At 44.6% G+C, this 14354-nt stretch overlaps 1 protein-coding gene across 5 annotated transcripts in view; it reads right to left on the reverse strand.

Moving 5' to 3' along the window:
- Nucleotides 1-14354, reverse strand: part of LOC109908822 (transcriptional activator GLI3) — a 165282-nt gene that overhangs the window by 19316 nt on the left and 131612 nt on the right. For 4 of the 5 annotated variants that reach the window (XM_031796175.1, XM_031796176.1, XM_031796174.1 and 1 more), the window contains 4 exons: nucleotides 13708-13913; nucleotides 9825-9980; nucleotides 3070-3271; nucleotides 414-633 (listed from right to left, as the gene is read on the reverse strand). In XM_031796175.1, the coding sequence (XP_031652035.1) occupies nucleotides 414-633; nucleotides 3070-3271; nucleotides 9825-9980; nucleotides 13708-13913 (784 nt within the window). The remainder of the gene's footprint in view (nucleotides 1-413; nucleotides 634-3069; nucleotides 3272-9824; nucleotides 9981-13707; nucleotides 13914-14354) is intronic. The other variant, XM_031796177.1, reaches the window with a different exon arrangement.

Below are 14354 nucleotides of genomic sequence, written 5' to 3' on the forward strand. Positions count from 1 at the left end.
AAGTAGCAAACTAAAATGTGAGCTTTAAATGCGAGCCCCCACATACAGTCGGAATGGAGAGACATTGTGGAATTCATCCATTCCATCTATTCCCATTTGAATCCCTGTTTCCTCCTGTGTGATTAATGGTGTCAGTGGTGGGATCCTATGCTAACAAGTCCCTTGTTGTTTCTCATGTGAAAAAAATGCTGTTCAAAAACGACGTTCCCAGTCGAAAATAACACATCCAGGGGACCGTAACTCCCGTGAGGCCAGAGCGCAGAGGGGAGCCTATTTCTACCTGTCTAAGCTTTGTATCTTTAGACTACCACGGACGCAGCTAGCACGTGGCTAGCACATGGCAGTGCTATCTATCTATTACCTGTGATGATGAATCGCAGAGGCTTCTGATGTGGAGGAGGGAGGAGTCTCACCTGTGAGGTGTCGTTAGAGATGACAGAGCGCTCTCTGGGTGTGAGGCCAGGAGGAGGAATGCCAGGGATGGGCCGCTGGGTGGTGAAGACCGGGGAGGGGTGGATGAGTGGCGGACTGTGGCCGAACGCAGAACCCACCATCCCTGTTTGCCGACCAAGCAGCTGCTGATGCATCTGAAGTGCCACAGGGTTCGGAGGGTAGGCAAAACTCAATGCCGGACTGGAGGGAAACAATATCACAATCAGTGTTAGGTAGACGAAAAAGGGTGAAACATAAAACATACAACAAGGTTTTGTGCAACAAGGCTTTGTGCAGACCCCACCTTTTCCATTATCAATATTTATAAAGTTAACAATTAATGTACCACTATCAAATTACATTCTGATATATTTGAGTGGGAAATGCAATGGCACAATAAATTGTTCTGGCTAGCTCCTCATCTGACAGGAGATGTGATGCTCTTGTAACACTGATTTTTATTTTATCTTTATTTAACTAGGCAAGTCAGTTAAGAACAAATTATTATTTACAATGACGGCCTACCCCAGCCAAACCCTAACAATGCTGGGCCAATTGTGCACCGGCCTATGGGACTCCCAATCACAGCCAGTTGTAATACAGCCTGGAATTGAACCAGGGTCGGCAGTGACACCTCTAGCACTGAGATGCAGTGCCTTAGACCACTGCACCACAAGGTGAATCCCTGGCAATGAATGTTCAGATTGTTAGCACTGTGAATTCATGCTGTGTCCCTTGCCAGGCCGCCTTTGTAAATACGAATTTGTTCTTAATTGAGCCTGGTAAAAGAAAAGTAAAAGAAAAATGTAAGGTTATACTAAGTTGGAAAATTCTGATAACTTTACAAAAATTCCCAGGATTTCCAGAAATCCCTGTTGGCGGTGAAAGAACTAGATTACTGTGAAAGAACTAGATCATGGACACCCTTCCTTTCTCATAGATCTACATTGAGGTGAGAGTGTTTACATCAAATCACATTTTATTTGTCACATGCGCTGAATACAACTGGTGTAGACTTTACCGTGAAATGCTTTCTTTTTTACAAGCCCTTCCCAACAATGCAAAGTTTAAAAATAAAAATAGTAACACAATGTGCCAGTACCAGATCAATGTGCAAAGGTTGAAGGTGTTTGAGGTAGATATGTACATGACGGCAGGGTAAAGTGACTAAGCATCAGGATTATAATAAGACTAAAATAAAGAACTGAGTAGCAGCAGCATATGTGTGTTTGTGTTGTGTTGGTCTGCGTGTGTATCTTATGTGTGTGGGTTTTGTGTGTGAGTGAGTGTGTGTGTATATGGTTGTATATATAGTCTAGTGAGTGTGTATATGGTTTGTATATATATAGTCTAGTGAGTGTGTATTTGGTTTGTATATATAGTCTAGTGAGTGTGTATATGTTTGTATATATAGTCTAGTGAGTGTTTATATGGTTTGTATATATAGTCTAGTGAGTGTTTATATGGTTTGTATATATAGTCTAGTGAGTGTGTATATGGCTTGTATATATAGTCTAGTGAGTGTTTATATGGTTTGTATATATAGTCTAGTGAGTGTTTATATGGTTTGTATATATAGTCTAGTGAGTGTTTATATGGTTTGTATATATAGTCTAGTGAGTGTGTATATGGTGTGTATATAGTCTAGTGAGTGTGTATATGGTTTGTATATATAGTCTAGTGAGTGTGTATATGGTTTGTATATATAGTCTAGTGAGTGTGTATATGGTTTGTATATATAGTCTAGTGAGTGTGTATATGGTTTGTATATATAGTTACGTGAGTGTGTATATGGTTTGTATATATAGTCTAGTGAGTGTGTATATGGTTTGTTTATATAGTCTAGTGAGTGTGTATATGGTTTGTATATATAGTCTAGTGAGTGTGCGTAGGGTCAGTGCAAGATAGTCAGTGCAGATAGTTTGCGTACCATTAAATTACTATTTCACTTACATCATCGGTGAAGTCAACATCCAAACCTCCCACTGCTCACCTTCACATAGGCTCTCTCTATAAACATAGGTAGCTCCAGGTAAACACAGCTCCTATGGTTCAATAGCAGTCACGCATGGTGGGGCTCCATTCATCCTGCCTCCTTGATGCCTGCTCTCAGCTTGGCTCCATATGTCTGCTGATCTTATTACCGGCCCCGAGTGGAAATCAATGGGCCAAGACGCATTTGGGGGCCCATCTGCTTGTCATATCACTCATCAGTCTGGAGGCCCTATCATTTGCCCTGGCACTGGGGCCACAGAGGCATGTGATTGATCAGGTTGTCCTTCCAGATCGCTGATCAATGGCTACGACTAGGGCTATGGATCTACCTCTCTCTCTCTCTCTTTCTCTCTCTTTGTCTTTCTCTGTCATTTCGGTGTGTATTAGGGGAGTGGTGTTTGGGAGGGTGTGTGGATGACTGACACATGCCACCGGGGACGCTGGGTAAATAGGGGGACAAGGTTTGTGTCATACGTTTGTGTGGAATGTTGGTTGTCTTTATCATCCCATACATTACTTTTTCCAGAACCCCCATTGGAAATTATTCCTGCAATCAGGAAGGTTTAAACAGGAAATCATGGAATCCTCCAACCAAAATGTATTGAAAAAAGGTACTGGAATTTTGCAACCATGATCCCATACCTGATGGCCCCGGCCGAGAGGTGTCCGTAGGAGCCGCTGGTGGAGGAGCTGGAGCGGGAGTTGTTGAGGATGGTGACAAGGGAGTTGGGCGAGTTGCGGATCATGGTCTGCAGGTCAAAGCTGTGCTCCGACAGGGGAGAGATGGGCAGGGCCCGCTTCCTACTTGGCCTTGCCGTCAGCCTGGGGCTGGGGAACCTGGAGCCTGGAAGAGAGGAAGGCAGTAGAGAAGACAGTAGAGACATTACGCAAGAAGTTGTAGTCTACAGAACCTCTCTGGATAGAAACCTAGTATGTGAAAGAGATAGTGATTTATCTATTGTGTTTAATCAGATTCAAATTTTTGTATGTTAATTTGTGGCTTGACTTATTTTTCATAGATTTGAGTGCTTTTATAGCATTGTAGCCTACTTCTAATTTAACAATAGACAAACATAGATGGGCGGTAGAGTGAGCTTCACTGCCTCAGAAACATTTTATTCAATCCAATCAACAAACAAAATGTCTTCTAACAAATGGCAAATTTGAATGAAAAAGTGCAACTGTCAATGGATGAACTTCATACAAGGGGTGCCTAGTATGTCAGAGCACTTTACTGACTGGGTTATGGCAATCAAGTATCTAATCAAATCTGATGTGCCTCCTTATTCAAAAGCAGTCAATGTTGAATGGAAAAGTGGCTTTGAAAAAATACCAAGCAGCCAACAACACAAGCTTTTTTCTCTCTCTCTCTAAACACACAATGAGATGCAATGTTGCCTTTTCACTCTGAGATGTCACAAGACAGGGGGAAAAACAGAAGGAAAAGTAAAGAAGCGAAGGGAGGAGAAAAAGGATAGAAAAGACGCTGAGGGGATGTTACGCTTTGTGAGTGAACTGACACAATGACTTTGTGACAGAGTAGGTCGGGAAAAAAATGTCAGCTGTTTTTTCTTTTTTCGTGGGCAAACAAAACCAGCTTACGCAGCCCCTGTACTCCCTCCCTTTTCCCTCCCTCCATCCTTTCTCCCTCCCTTAAATTCAAACACTCACTCTTGCCTGACACATCCAGCGATTACAGAGGCTTCCATTCACATGGAAATCAGTCGTATGATTGTGTGTGTGTGTGTGTGTGTGTGTGTGTGTGTGTGTGTGTGTGTGTGTGTGTGTGTGTGTGTGTGTGCGTGTGTGTGTGTGTGTGTGTGTGTGTGTGTGTGTGTGTGTGTGTGTGTGTGTGTGTGTGTGTGTGTGTGTGTGTGTGTGTGTGTGGTGGAGTTTCTGGCATACGTACGCCTGTGTTTGGAGCATGGCGCTCTAGGGAGAGAGGAGGGAGGAGGAACACCCCTCTACATTGTCTCTGCTCTGGCCTCTTTAGAAAACCTGCCTCTCTCCTTTAATGTCTCAGAGAGGGGATTTGGGGGGGCAAACACACACTCACACATACAAACACACAAATCCCCCTACGCACATACATACATACATGCAATCGCTCACATTTGCCATTTGAGGAATTTGTTCCTTGAAATCTGACTCAGTTTTATCATCCAGTTGTACTCACACAAACACTGCATCTCACACACCTGCAATAACCACACTCCTCAATCAAACTTCTACCCCCTGGTTGACCTAAGACACGCCCTCCCAAACCATACCTCTCTATGACAAACCTCCTAAAAACCACGCCCCAGGTGAGGGACTGCCTCCACTTGTGGAGAGTTAGAAGGGGGGAAGGAACAGGGGAGGGGGTAGAAGAGGGTAGCTGTCCCATCACAGCTGGGCCTCCTGGGAGTTATGTTTATTAATGCTGCAGCCAAATGATAAATCGGCCAACCAGGAGGAGAGGAGAGGGAGAGGTAGAAGAGAGGGAGAAGGGAGCGCCTTGGCCCGTAACAGGGTAGCTGGAGTGTCCCTCTAATTTCCCTGTGATTTATGGACGGGACGGCTGGTTAGGTACAGCGTCATTAATTCACACGAACAGGACAGCGAGGGCCCAGACAGGCTGGACTGACTGGTGGCAGTAGAAAATAAACCAGGAGCCTGGAGCCCAAAAGCACAACAACTCCTAACCCACACAGCTGAGTTAGGGACACCTGAGAAGACCCTGGCCCTCTCACAGCACAGCACAGCACAGCACAACTCCACACCCCTTCTCTCCCCCTCTCATTTCCTCCTCTCGTATCCTACACGATCATCATAACCATATGAAAACTAAATAGGACACAGCTATACTGTCCAACAACTAATCCACTCCCTCAACAGGACTGAATAAAATCAAATACTGTTTGAGCAATAGTGGGAAGGATGGGATCTTTTTTCCCCCACCTTTTTCTCCCCAATTTCATGGTATCCAATTGTTTAGTAGCTACTATCTTGTCTCATCGCTACAACTCCCGTACGGGCTCGGGAGAGACGAAGGTTGAAAGTCATGCGTCCTCCGATACACAACCCAACCAAGCCGCACTGCTTCTTAACTCAGCGCGCATCCAACCCGGAAGCCAGCCGCACCAATGTGTTGGAGGAAACACCGTGCACCTGGCAACCTTGGTTAGTGTGCACTGCGCCCGGCCCGCCACAGGAGTCACTGGTGCGCGATGAGTCAAGAATATCCCTACCAGCCAAGCCCTCCCTAACCCGGACGACGCTGGGCCAATTGTGCGTCGCCCCACGGACCTCCCGGTCTCGGCCGGTTGCGACAGAGCCTGGGCGCAAACCCAACCCTGCAGTACAGCGCCCTTAACCACTTAACCTTATGCCTTTTTTCTCCTCTAAAATCTATATATCACAAGGGAAGAGCTTTAAAGTGTTAATTTTTCTGGCCTGCGTGTTGCTGAAACGCAATGAGTTACAGTGCCTTCCAAAAGTATTCATCCCTTTGGAGTTTTTCCTATTTGCTGCATTACAACCTGTAATTTCAATTCATTTTTATTTGGATTTCATGTAATGGACATACACAAAATAGTCCAATTTGGTGAAGTGAAATAAAATAAAAAAAACTTATTTCCAACAATTCTAAAAAATAAAAAACGGAAAAGTGGTGCGTGCAAATGGATTCACACTTTGCTAGCCCCTAAACAAAATCTGGTGCAACCACTTACCTTCAGAAGTCACATAATTAGTTAAATAGTCCACCTGTGTGCAATCTAAGTGTCACATGATCTCAGTATAAACTATAAAAAGAAACGTCCTCTCACCGTCAACTGCGTTTATTTTCAGCAAACTTAATGTGTGTAAATATTTGTATGAACATAACCGAGACAAACTGCACAAGTTCCACAGACATGTGACTAACAGAAGTGGAATAATGTGTCCCTGAAGAAACAGGGGTCAAAATCAAAAGTAACAGTCAGTATCTAGTGTGGCCACCAGCTGCATTAAGTACTGCAGTGCATCTCCTCATGGACTGCACCAGATTTGCCAGTTCTTGCTGTGAGATGTTACCCCACTCTTCCACCAAGGCACCTGCAAGTTCCCTGACATTTCTAGGGGAATGGCCCTAACCCTCACCCTCCGATCCAACAGGTCCCAGACGTGCTCAATGGGATTGAGATCTCGCTGGCTCTTCGCTGGCCATGGCAGAACACTGACATTACTGTCTTGCAGGAAATCACGCACAGAACGGGCAGTATGGCTGGTGGTATTGTCATGCTGGAGGGTCATGTCATGAGGTCTGCAGGAAGGGTACCACATGAGAGAGGAGGATGTCTTCCCTGTAACGCACAGCACTGAGATTGCCTGCAATGACAACAAGCTCAGTCCGATGATGCTGTGACACACCGCCCCAGACCATGACGGACCCTCCACCTCCAAATCGGTTCCGCTCCAGAGTACAGGCCTCGAGTGTAACGCTCATTCCTTCGACGATAAACGGAAATCCGACCATCACCCCTGATGAGACTAAACCGCGACTTATCAGTGAATAGCACTTTTTGCCAGTCCTGCTTGGTCCAGCGACGGTGGGTTTGTGCCCATAGGCGATGTTGTTGCCGGTGATGTCTGCCTTACAACAGGCTACAAGCCCTCAGTCCAGCCTCTCTCAGCCTATTGCGGACAGTCTGAGCACTGATGGTTGTGCGTTCCTGGTGTAACTTGCGTAGTTGTTGTTGCCATCCTGTACGGGTCCCGCAGGTGTGATGGTCAGATGTAACGATCCTGTGCTGGTGTTGTTACACGTGGTCTTTCACTGCGAGGATGATCAGCTGTCCGCCCTGTCTCCCTGTAGCGCTGTCTTAGGCGTCTCACAGTACGGACATTGCAATTTATTGCCCTGGCCACATCTACAGTCCCTATGCCTCCTTGCAGCATGCCTAAGGTATGTTCATGCAGATGAGCAGGGACCCTGGGCATCTTTCTTTTGGTGTTTTTCAGAGTCAGTAGAAAGGCCTCTTTAGTGTCCTAAGTTCATAACTGTGACCTTAATTGCCTACCGTCTGTAAGCTGTTAGTGTCTTAATGACCGTTCCACAGGTTCATTAATTGTTTATGGTTCATTGAACAAGCATGGGAAATAGTGTTTAAACCCTTTACAATGAAGATCTGTGAAGATATATAGATTTTTACAAATGATCTTTGAAAAACAGGGTCCTGAAAAAGGGACGATTCTTTTTTTGCTGAGTTTATATACACCTGTTCTGAAAGGCCCCAGAGTCTGCAACACCACTAAGCAAGGGGCACCACCAAGCAAGCGGCACCATGAAGACCAAGGAGCTCTCCAAAACGTTGTGGAGAGGTACAGATCAGAGTTGGGATATAAAAAATATCAAAAACTTTGTACATCAGACGGAGCACCATTAAATCCATTATACATTTTTTTTAAGAATATGGCACCACAATAAACCTGCCAAGAGAGGGCCACCCACCAAAACTCACAGACCAGACAAGGAGAGAGGCAACAAAGAGACCAAAGATAACCCTGAAGGAGCTGCAAAGCTCCACAACAGAGATTGGAGTATCTGTCCATATGACCACTTTAAAACGTACACTCCACAGAGAAGAGCGGCCAGAAAAAAATAAGCAAACACGTTTGGTGTTCGCCAAAAGGCATATGGGAGACTCCCCAAACACATAGAAGAATGTATTCTGGTCAGATGAGACTAAAATTTAGCTTTTTGGCCATCAAGGAAAATGATATGTCTGGCGCAAACCCAACACCTCCATCACCCCGAGAGCACCATCCTGTGGGGATCATGCTGTGGGGATGTTTTTCATCGGCAGGGACTGGAAACTGGTTAGAATTGAAGGAATGGTGGATGGCACTAAATACAGGGAAATTCTTAAAGGAAACCTGTTTCAGTCTTCCAGAGATTTGAGACTGGGATGGAGGTTCACCTTCCAGCAGGACAATGGCCCTAAGCATACTGCTAAAGCAACACTCGAGTGATTTAAGGGGAAACACTTTAAATGTCTTGGAATGGCCTAGTCAAAGCCCAGACCTCAATCTAATTGAGAATCTGTGGTATGACTTAAAATTGCTGTACTTCAGCGGAACACATATCCAACTTGAAGGAGCTGGAGCAGTTTTGCCTTGAAGAATGGGCAAAAATCCCAGTGGCTTGATGTGCCAAGCTTATAGAGACATACCCCAAGAGACCTGCAGCTGTAATTGCTGCAATGGGTGGCTCTACAAAGTGTTGACTTTGGGGGTGGTGAATAGTTAGACACTTTCAAGTTTTCTGTTCTTTTGTCTTATTTCTTGTTTGTTTCACAAAAAAAATATTTTGCATCTTCAAAGTGGTAGGCATGTTGTGTAAATCAAACAATACAAGCCCCCCCCCCCCCCCCCCCCCCCCCCCAAACAAAATATTTTAATTGCAGATTGTAAGGCAACAAAATAGGAAAAATGCCAAGGGGGTGAATACTCTCGCAAGCCACTGTATTACCAGCAATGATCACAGCCGATTGTGAAGTAGTGAAGAGGTAGCATAGCCATGGCATCTTCTCCCATTTGAAACCGAGGCCCTAATTGTTTTGTTTCACTCTATTAATCTTAAGTGTTGATACAGAAGAAAGAATTTCTTCCTGTGATGATGAATGGTGGGACATTCCAATTCCCACTTAATAGCAATTAATTTTCAAATAGGCGTGCAAGTTTGGCTAGTTTTAATTAGTTTGTTCGGAGGAATGGGGGGAAGGATGAGGGGGGACTTCACCCCGGATTTCCATGAAAGCGGCGGCTGGCTGACTAAATACCTTCTCATCAAAGAGAGAGGGGTGAGGCTGTCCGACCTTCCCTAAGATTCAGTGTGCATTTCATTTCCTATTTACACTTTAAAATAACTCATTAGCATAAGTCCTCTGCACAGGCAGGCCTGGCACATTAAGACAATGGCTCATTTAAATCATGTCAATTTAGAATCGCTAGCTAGTCCCTCCTCATTTGGTAGGATTGTTGTTTTGCTCCATGTAAAACAGATTGTTGTATGGTGCAGGGAAGTAATGTTGTAATCTATCTAGAATACTCTGTTTTTTAAAACACAAATACAGACACCCTCACCCCCCCACATACAAACAAAGTAATAAAATAGTCGTTTACAGTGTATCCCCTATATTCATTTAGCATATGATTAAAAAATATATATATATATATATATATTGTATACTTCAGCAGAGACACACTTTGAAATGGATAGTTGTTGGCTCAATGACTGGAAGTCTATGGGAACCTCTAGAATGTCATTGCACTAATGCTAGTAGCAACCCCCCCACCCCACCACTGCTGAAAAGAATCATAGGGGAAACACTGAGTTTGCATCAGTGTCTTAAACCCAGTGCAGTCAGACTTACTCTCCATGGCCTGTAGATACTCCATGTGCAGGGCGCTGCTGGTGGCTCCGGCCGTGGAGGCCACAGAGGGTAGGAGGTCCGTGTACGGGCTACGGTGGCCTGCCAGGAGAGCCATCTGGTGGTAGTACTCTGCTGTGGTCAGGCCTGTGTGAGGGGCTAAGGAAGGTGTGAGGAGGGAGGAGGGGGGAGAGAGAAACAGAGAGAGACAGGAGAGAAACAGAGAGAGACAGAGAGAAAGAGAGAAAGCGAGAGAGAAAGAGACAGAGACAGAAAGACAGAGAGAGTGACAGACAGAGAAAGAAACAGAGAGAAACAGAGAGAGACAGAGAGAAAGAGACAGAAAGAGAGACAGACAGAGAGACAGAAACAGAGAGAGACAGAGAGAAAGAGAAAGAGACAGAGAGAGATACAGAAAGAGAGAGAGACAGAGAGAAAGAGAGACAGAGAGAGACAGAGAGAAAGAGAAAGACAGAGAGAAATAGAAAGAGACAGACAGAAAGAGATAGAGAGAGAGAGAGAGAAACAGAGAGAGAGCGAGAGAGAGAGAGAGAGAGAGAGAGAGAGAGAGAGAGAGAGAGAGAGAGAAACAGAGAGAGAGCGAGAGAGAGAGAGAGAGAGAGAGAGAGAGAGAGAGAGAGAGAGGCTGAAAGAGCGAGGAAGAGAGACAGAGAGAGAGAGAGAGACAGACAGAGAGGGGGCAGACATGCATGTTAGGTGAGATAATGACTTGTATAACACAGCAGAAGAGGCCTGCAAAACCTACAACCGCTAAAAATATATGTAATGTAGTGAGCACATTAGCAACACTATCACATATAGATTGGAAGAGAACAGCTGTATGGGAAGCATGACTCTGAGGTAGTGTAATGTACTACAGGTCTCAAATGTGATTCCAAGCTGCTTACTCAGAATTTACATGTCTTGGTTTTAAATGTATTGTTCATTCATGCAGGTATGCATATCATATTTCATCATATGTTTTTTGCCAATGGGTAAGTGTGTGTGTGTAGAAGGGGTGTTAGGGGGTGTGCGTATGTGGAGGACGTGTGTGTGTCCCTGTCCCTCTCCCCCCTCTGAATATGTCTCTCCTTACAACCTCTTCCCTTAGTTATAGAGCGCTATAAGTCCTTGAACCGTATCCTAAAAATAAACATCTGGCATTGTGCTTCCATCTGCATATATCCCAACCAAGAAAAATACAGAAAGAGTGGGAGAGAAGAGAGAGAATAAAAGACTGACAATGTGGTTTTGGATGCATATATGGAATCAGTTCAGCCCCACAAAGTGTTTTCTTCCCATTTTAAAGAAAGGAGAGAATAAATAAATAAATAAAACGCAGGATGAAAAGATCTCCTCAGAAGGCCGGCCTGTATGCCTGGCAATATGCATCGCTGATTGGTTCAGTGAATGAAAGAAGAAATTTCCAAATTAATTTGATTTGGGTATTATGTCTTAAGTGGAGTGGGGAGTTTCTTAATTGTCTTTGTTGTTCCGCTTTAGCTTTACTTCTGCATTCAACCGTAATGTGCCTCATTCTCTATTTTTGCGAAGAAAGGGCTTTGCGGAATTTCTAAATCAGAAATGCTGGCATGGGTAGCGCCATCCTGGGGGCAAGGGGGGTGGGGAGCTTTCAGTGTGGCACTTGACATGGAAGAGAAGCAGCTCAATGTGCCTCAGGAGTTGGTGGTTGGTGGGGCCACAGGGCCCTCCTTCAGAGCAACAATGGGATAAGAGAGGCAAGTAGTATATGACTGAACCACACAAGAGAAGAAGAGGAATGAGAGGGTGAGAGAGAGTGATGGGGGGAGGGGGGCAGAGAAAGCAAGAGGTAGAGCCAGAGAGAGTGAGAATGCAAGGGAGGTATACTGTAGATGAAAAACAACGAGAGATAGGTGGTACTAAATCTCACCCGCTTCAAGTCTCCATACAATTCTGCTAATTAATTCATCATTATTCAAATGTATTCCAGTAAAAAAAAATCTGTGCAGATGATATACTAACAACATAAAGGCTGATAGGTTAATTAACTATTTGATCGCTTAAAAATAGTAATTACTTGCCTCATTTCATAATTTAGCACATGCTGTAATAGGTTGATGTATCACAGCGTTTTGATGTAAAGCAACGCAAGTAGAGAATTTCCTTTGTAAAAGAGAACCTAGGTCTAAAAAGATAGGTGTAATTCAAGTGCCCACTTTCTAAGGCACAGAGAGCAATGCAGGTTGGGAGGAGCGGGAGACGAGGACGAGAAGTTCCTGCATAGAGGAAGTGGCCCCTTCTATCCACCTCTTCATTAAGGCACTTGCGGACAAGGTACAGTACGAGACCAGTACAGCTCTAATAGGACCTCTAGCTGAGAGAGAGGTGAATGGAGGGACTTAGTTGGAGACCCTGTCTATGTCTCAAATGGCAACATTTTCCATATATAGTGCATTACTTTTGACCCGAGTCTTACTGGTCATAAGTATCGCACTATATAGGGAATAGGGTGCCATTTGGGACACAAGCGATCATGGCTACAGCAACAAAGTAGTTACAGTTCCCATGACAGTTGCCAAACCGCCTGAACTGAACACCACAAAATATTTGTGTTTAGTTTAGTATTATAACAACGGCATAACAATGTGGTCATATAAATCTGTTAAACTACCTCAAATGCAATCACCTCAACTTTTCCTTGAGCAGAATGGAAACCAGCCAGCCAAAGCTCAGTCCAGCTGTGATTACAAACAGCCCCTGGGAGGGGTGGGGAAAGCTGGCCTTATTCAGTAATTGAGCTCTAGGCTTCAATTAAAGGTCCAGGCCAGGAGCCCGGAGCAGAGCAGCAGTGCTGAGGCTCTTTAAAAGCAGCACACACACAAGACTGTATCTCCAGACCCATTGTAATTGATTAACCAGTCTGTCTCCATCACAGGAGCCAAAACGGTCCCTGCAGGACAACGTGGGTGCATCCCAAATGGCACCCGTTTCCCTTTATAGTCCACTACTTTTGACCAGAGTAGAGCACTACATAGGGAATAGGGTGCCATTTGGGAGACAACCCATATGCCCCCCCCCCCCCTAACCCTCCCTGGTCCTCCACCCTCCACCACCGACCCTGGCCTTGAACCTGAGCCTCCCTCTACGTCCGTCTGTCTATCTGTACTGTACGTGACCGCCGCTCTATGATGCGTCCTCCAGAGGTCCACTGAAATGATCCACAGATCAAAGAAAAACCTCCCTCAAACAAGCCTCCCTACACACACACTCAGACATATTCATGCGCAGTCACACATAAACACAGAAAGAGTCAGACACTGCACATGCTGCACACAGACTTAAAGAAAGTCACATGTGCACGTTCCAGACAGACACATGCACGCACAGACACACACAGTTCAAATAAATGAATGAGGTCACCTCTGTCATGACCTTTGTTTGACATGAAGCACTTCGTATTAGGGATCAAACCTAAAGAGATCATAACTGAACACTCTTATTGCACTAGCTGAACATATTGGTCAACAACAAAGTACATTATTATTCTTCAAAATGGGGACTGAGGGGCCTTAAGAGAGAGGGAGCGCACATCTGTGTGATACAGCACAACTGCATTGTATTTACTACAGCTCTGGGATTTATGCTCAAGTGAAAGACAGATTACAGAAGAGTATGTAGTACGTTTATCTCATTCAACTCCATATTATGGGACTCTGTGTGCCTTAAAATAATACTTGACTGTATGGGGACTCATGAGAGGGCGAATGCTTGTTCTGGGTCCCAAATAATAACCTATTCCCTATATAGTGCAATACTTTTGACCAGTAGTGCACTATATAGGAAATCGACAGACCCTGGTCAAAAGTAGTGCACTATATAGGGAATAGGGTGTGTGGGGACTTACCGTCTGCAGGGCTGAGGCCCCTGGCTGCAGAGATCATAGAAAGTGAGGGACTGGAGTGAAGTGAGCGGATGTAGTCCATGTAGGGGTTGATGTAGGGATGTGGTGGGTTAAAGGGTGACTCGGCCCCCACGGAGGGGTTCCGGTGGGGCGAGATCCGGATGAGGGAGATGTCGGAGAACGCCGGACTGCCGGCCAGCGAAGGAGGCCTACACAGACAAATGGGGAGAAAAAAATAGAAGAAATAAGTACATACTGTATGTACAGTTGATCTAAGATCAGGTTCATTTCATGACAGAACCATTATATTTTAAAAGTGTTACCTTCAAACTCAAGGTATTGTAACAGCTTTATTGTAAGTAAAGAATATGTCTTACGAGACTTGTAAAGCAATATCTGTCTATCCCACAACAAGAATTGTGAACCATACCAACACACAGTACCAGTCAAAAGTTTGGACACACCTACTTATTCAAGGGTTTTTCTTTATTTGTACTATTTTCTACATTGTAGAACAATAATTAAGACATCACCACTATGAAATAACAGATATGGCATCATGTATTAACCAAAAAAGTGTTAAACAAAATATATTCAAAATAGCCACCTTTTGCCTTGATGACAGCTTTGCACACGCTTGGCATTCTCTC

Source organism: Oncorhynchus kisutch, linkage group LG18, assembly GCF_002021735.2.
Source record: "Oncorhynchus kisutch isolate 150728-3 linkage group LG18, Okis_V2, whole genome shotgun sequence".
Lineage (NCBI taxonomy): Eukaryota > Metazoa > Chordata > Actinopteri > Salmoniformes > Salmonidae > Oncorhynchus > Oncorhynchus kisutch.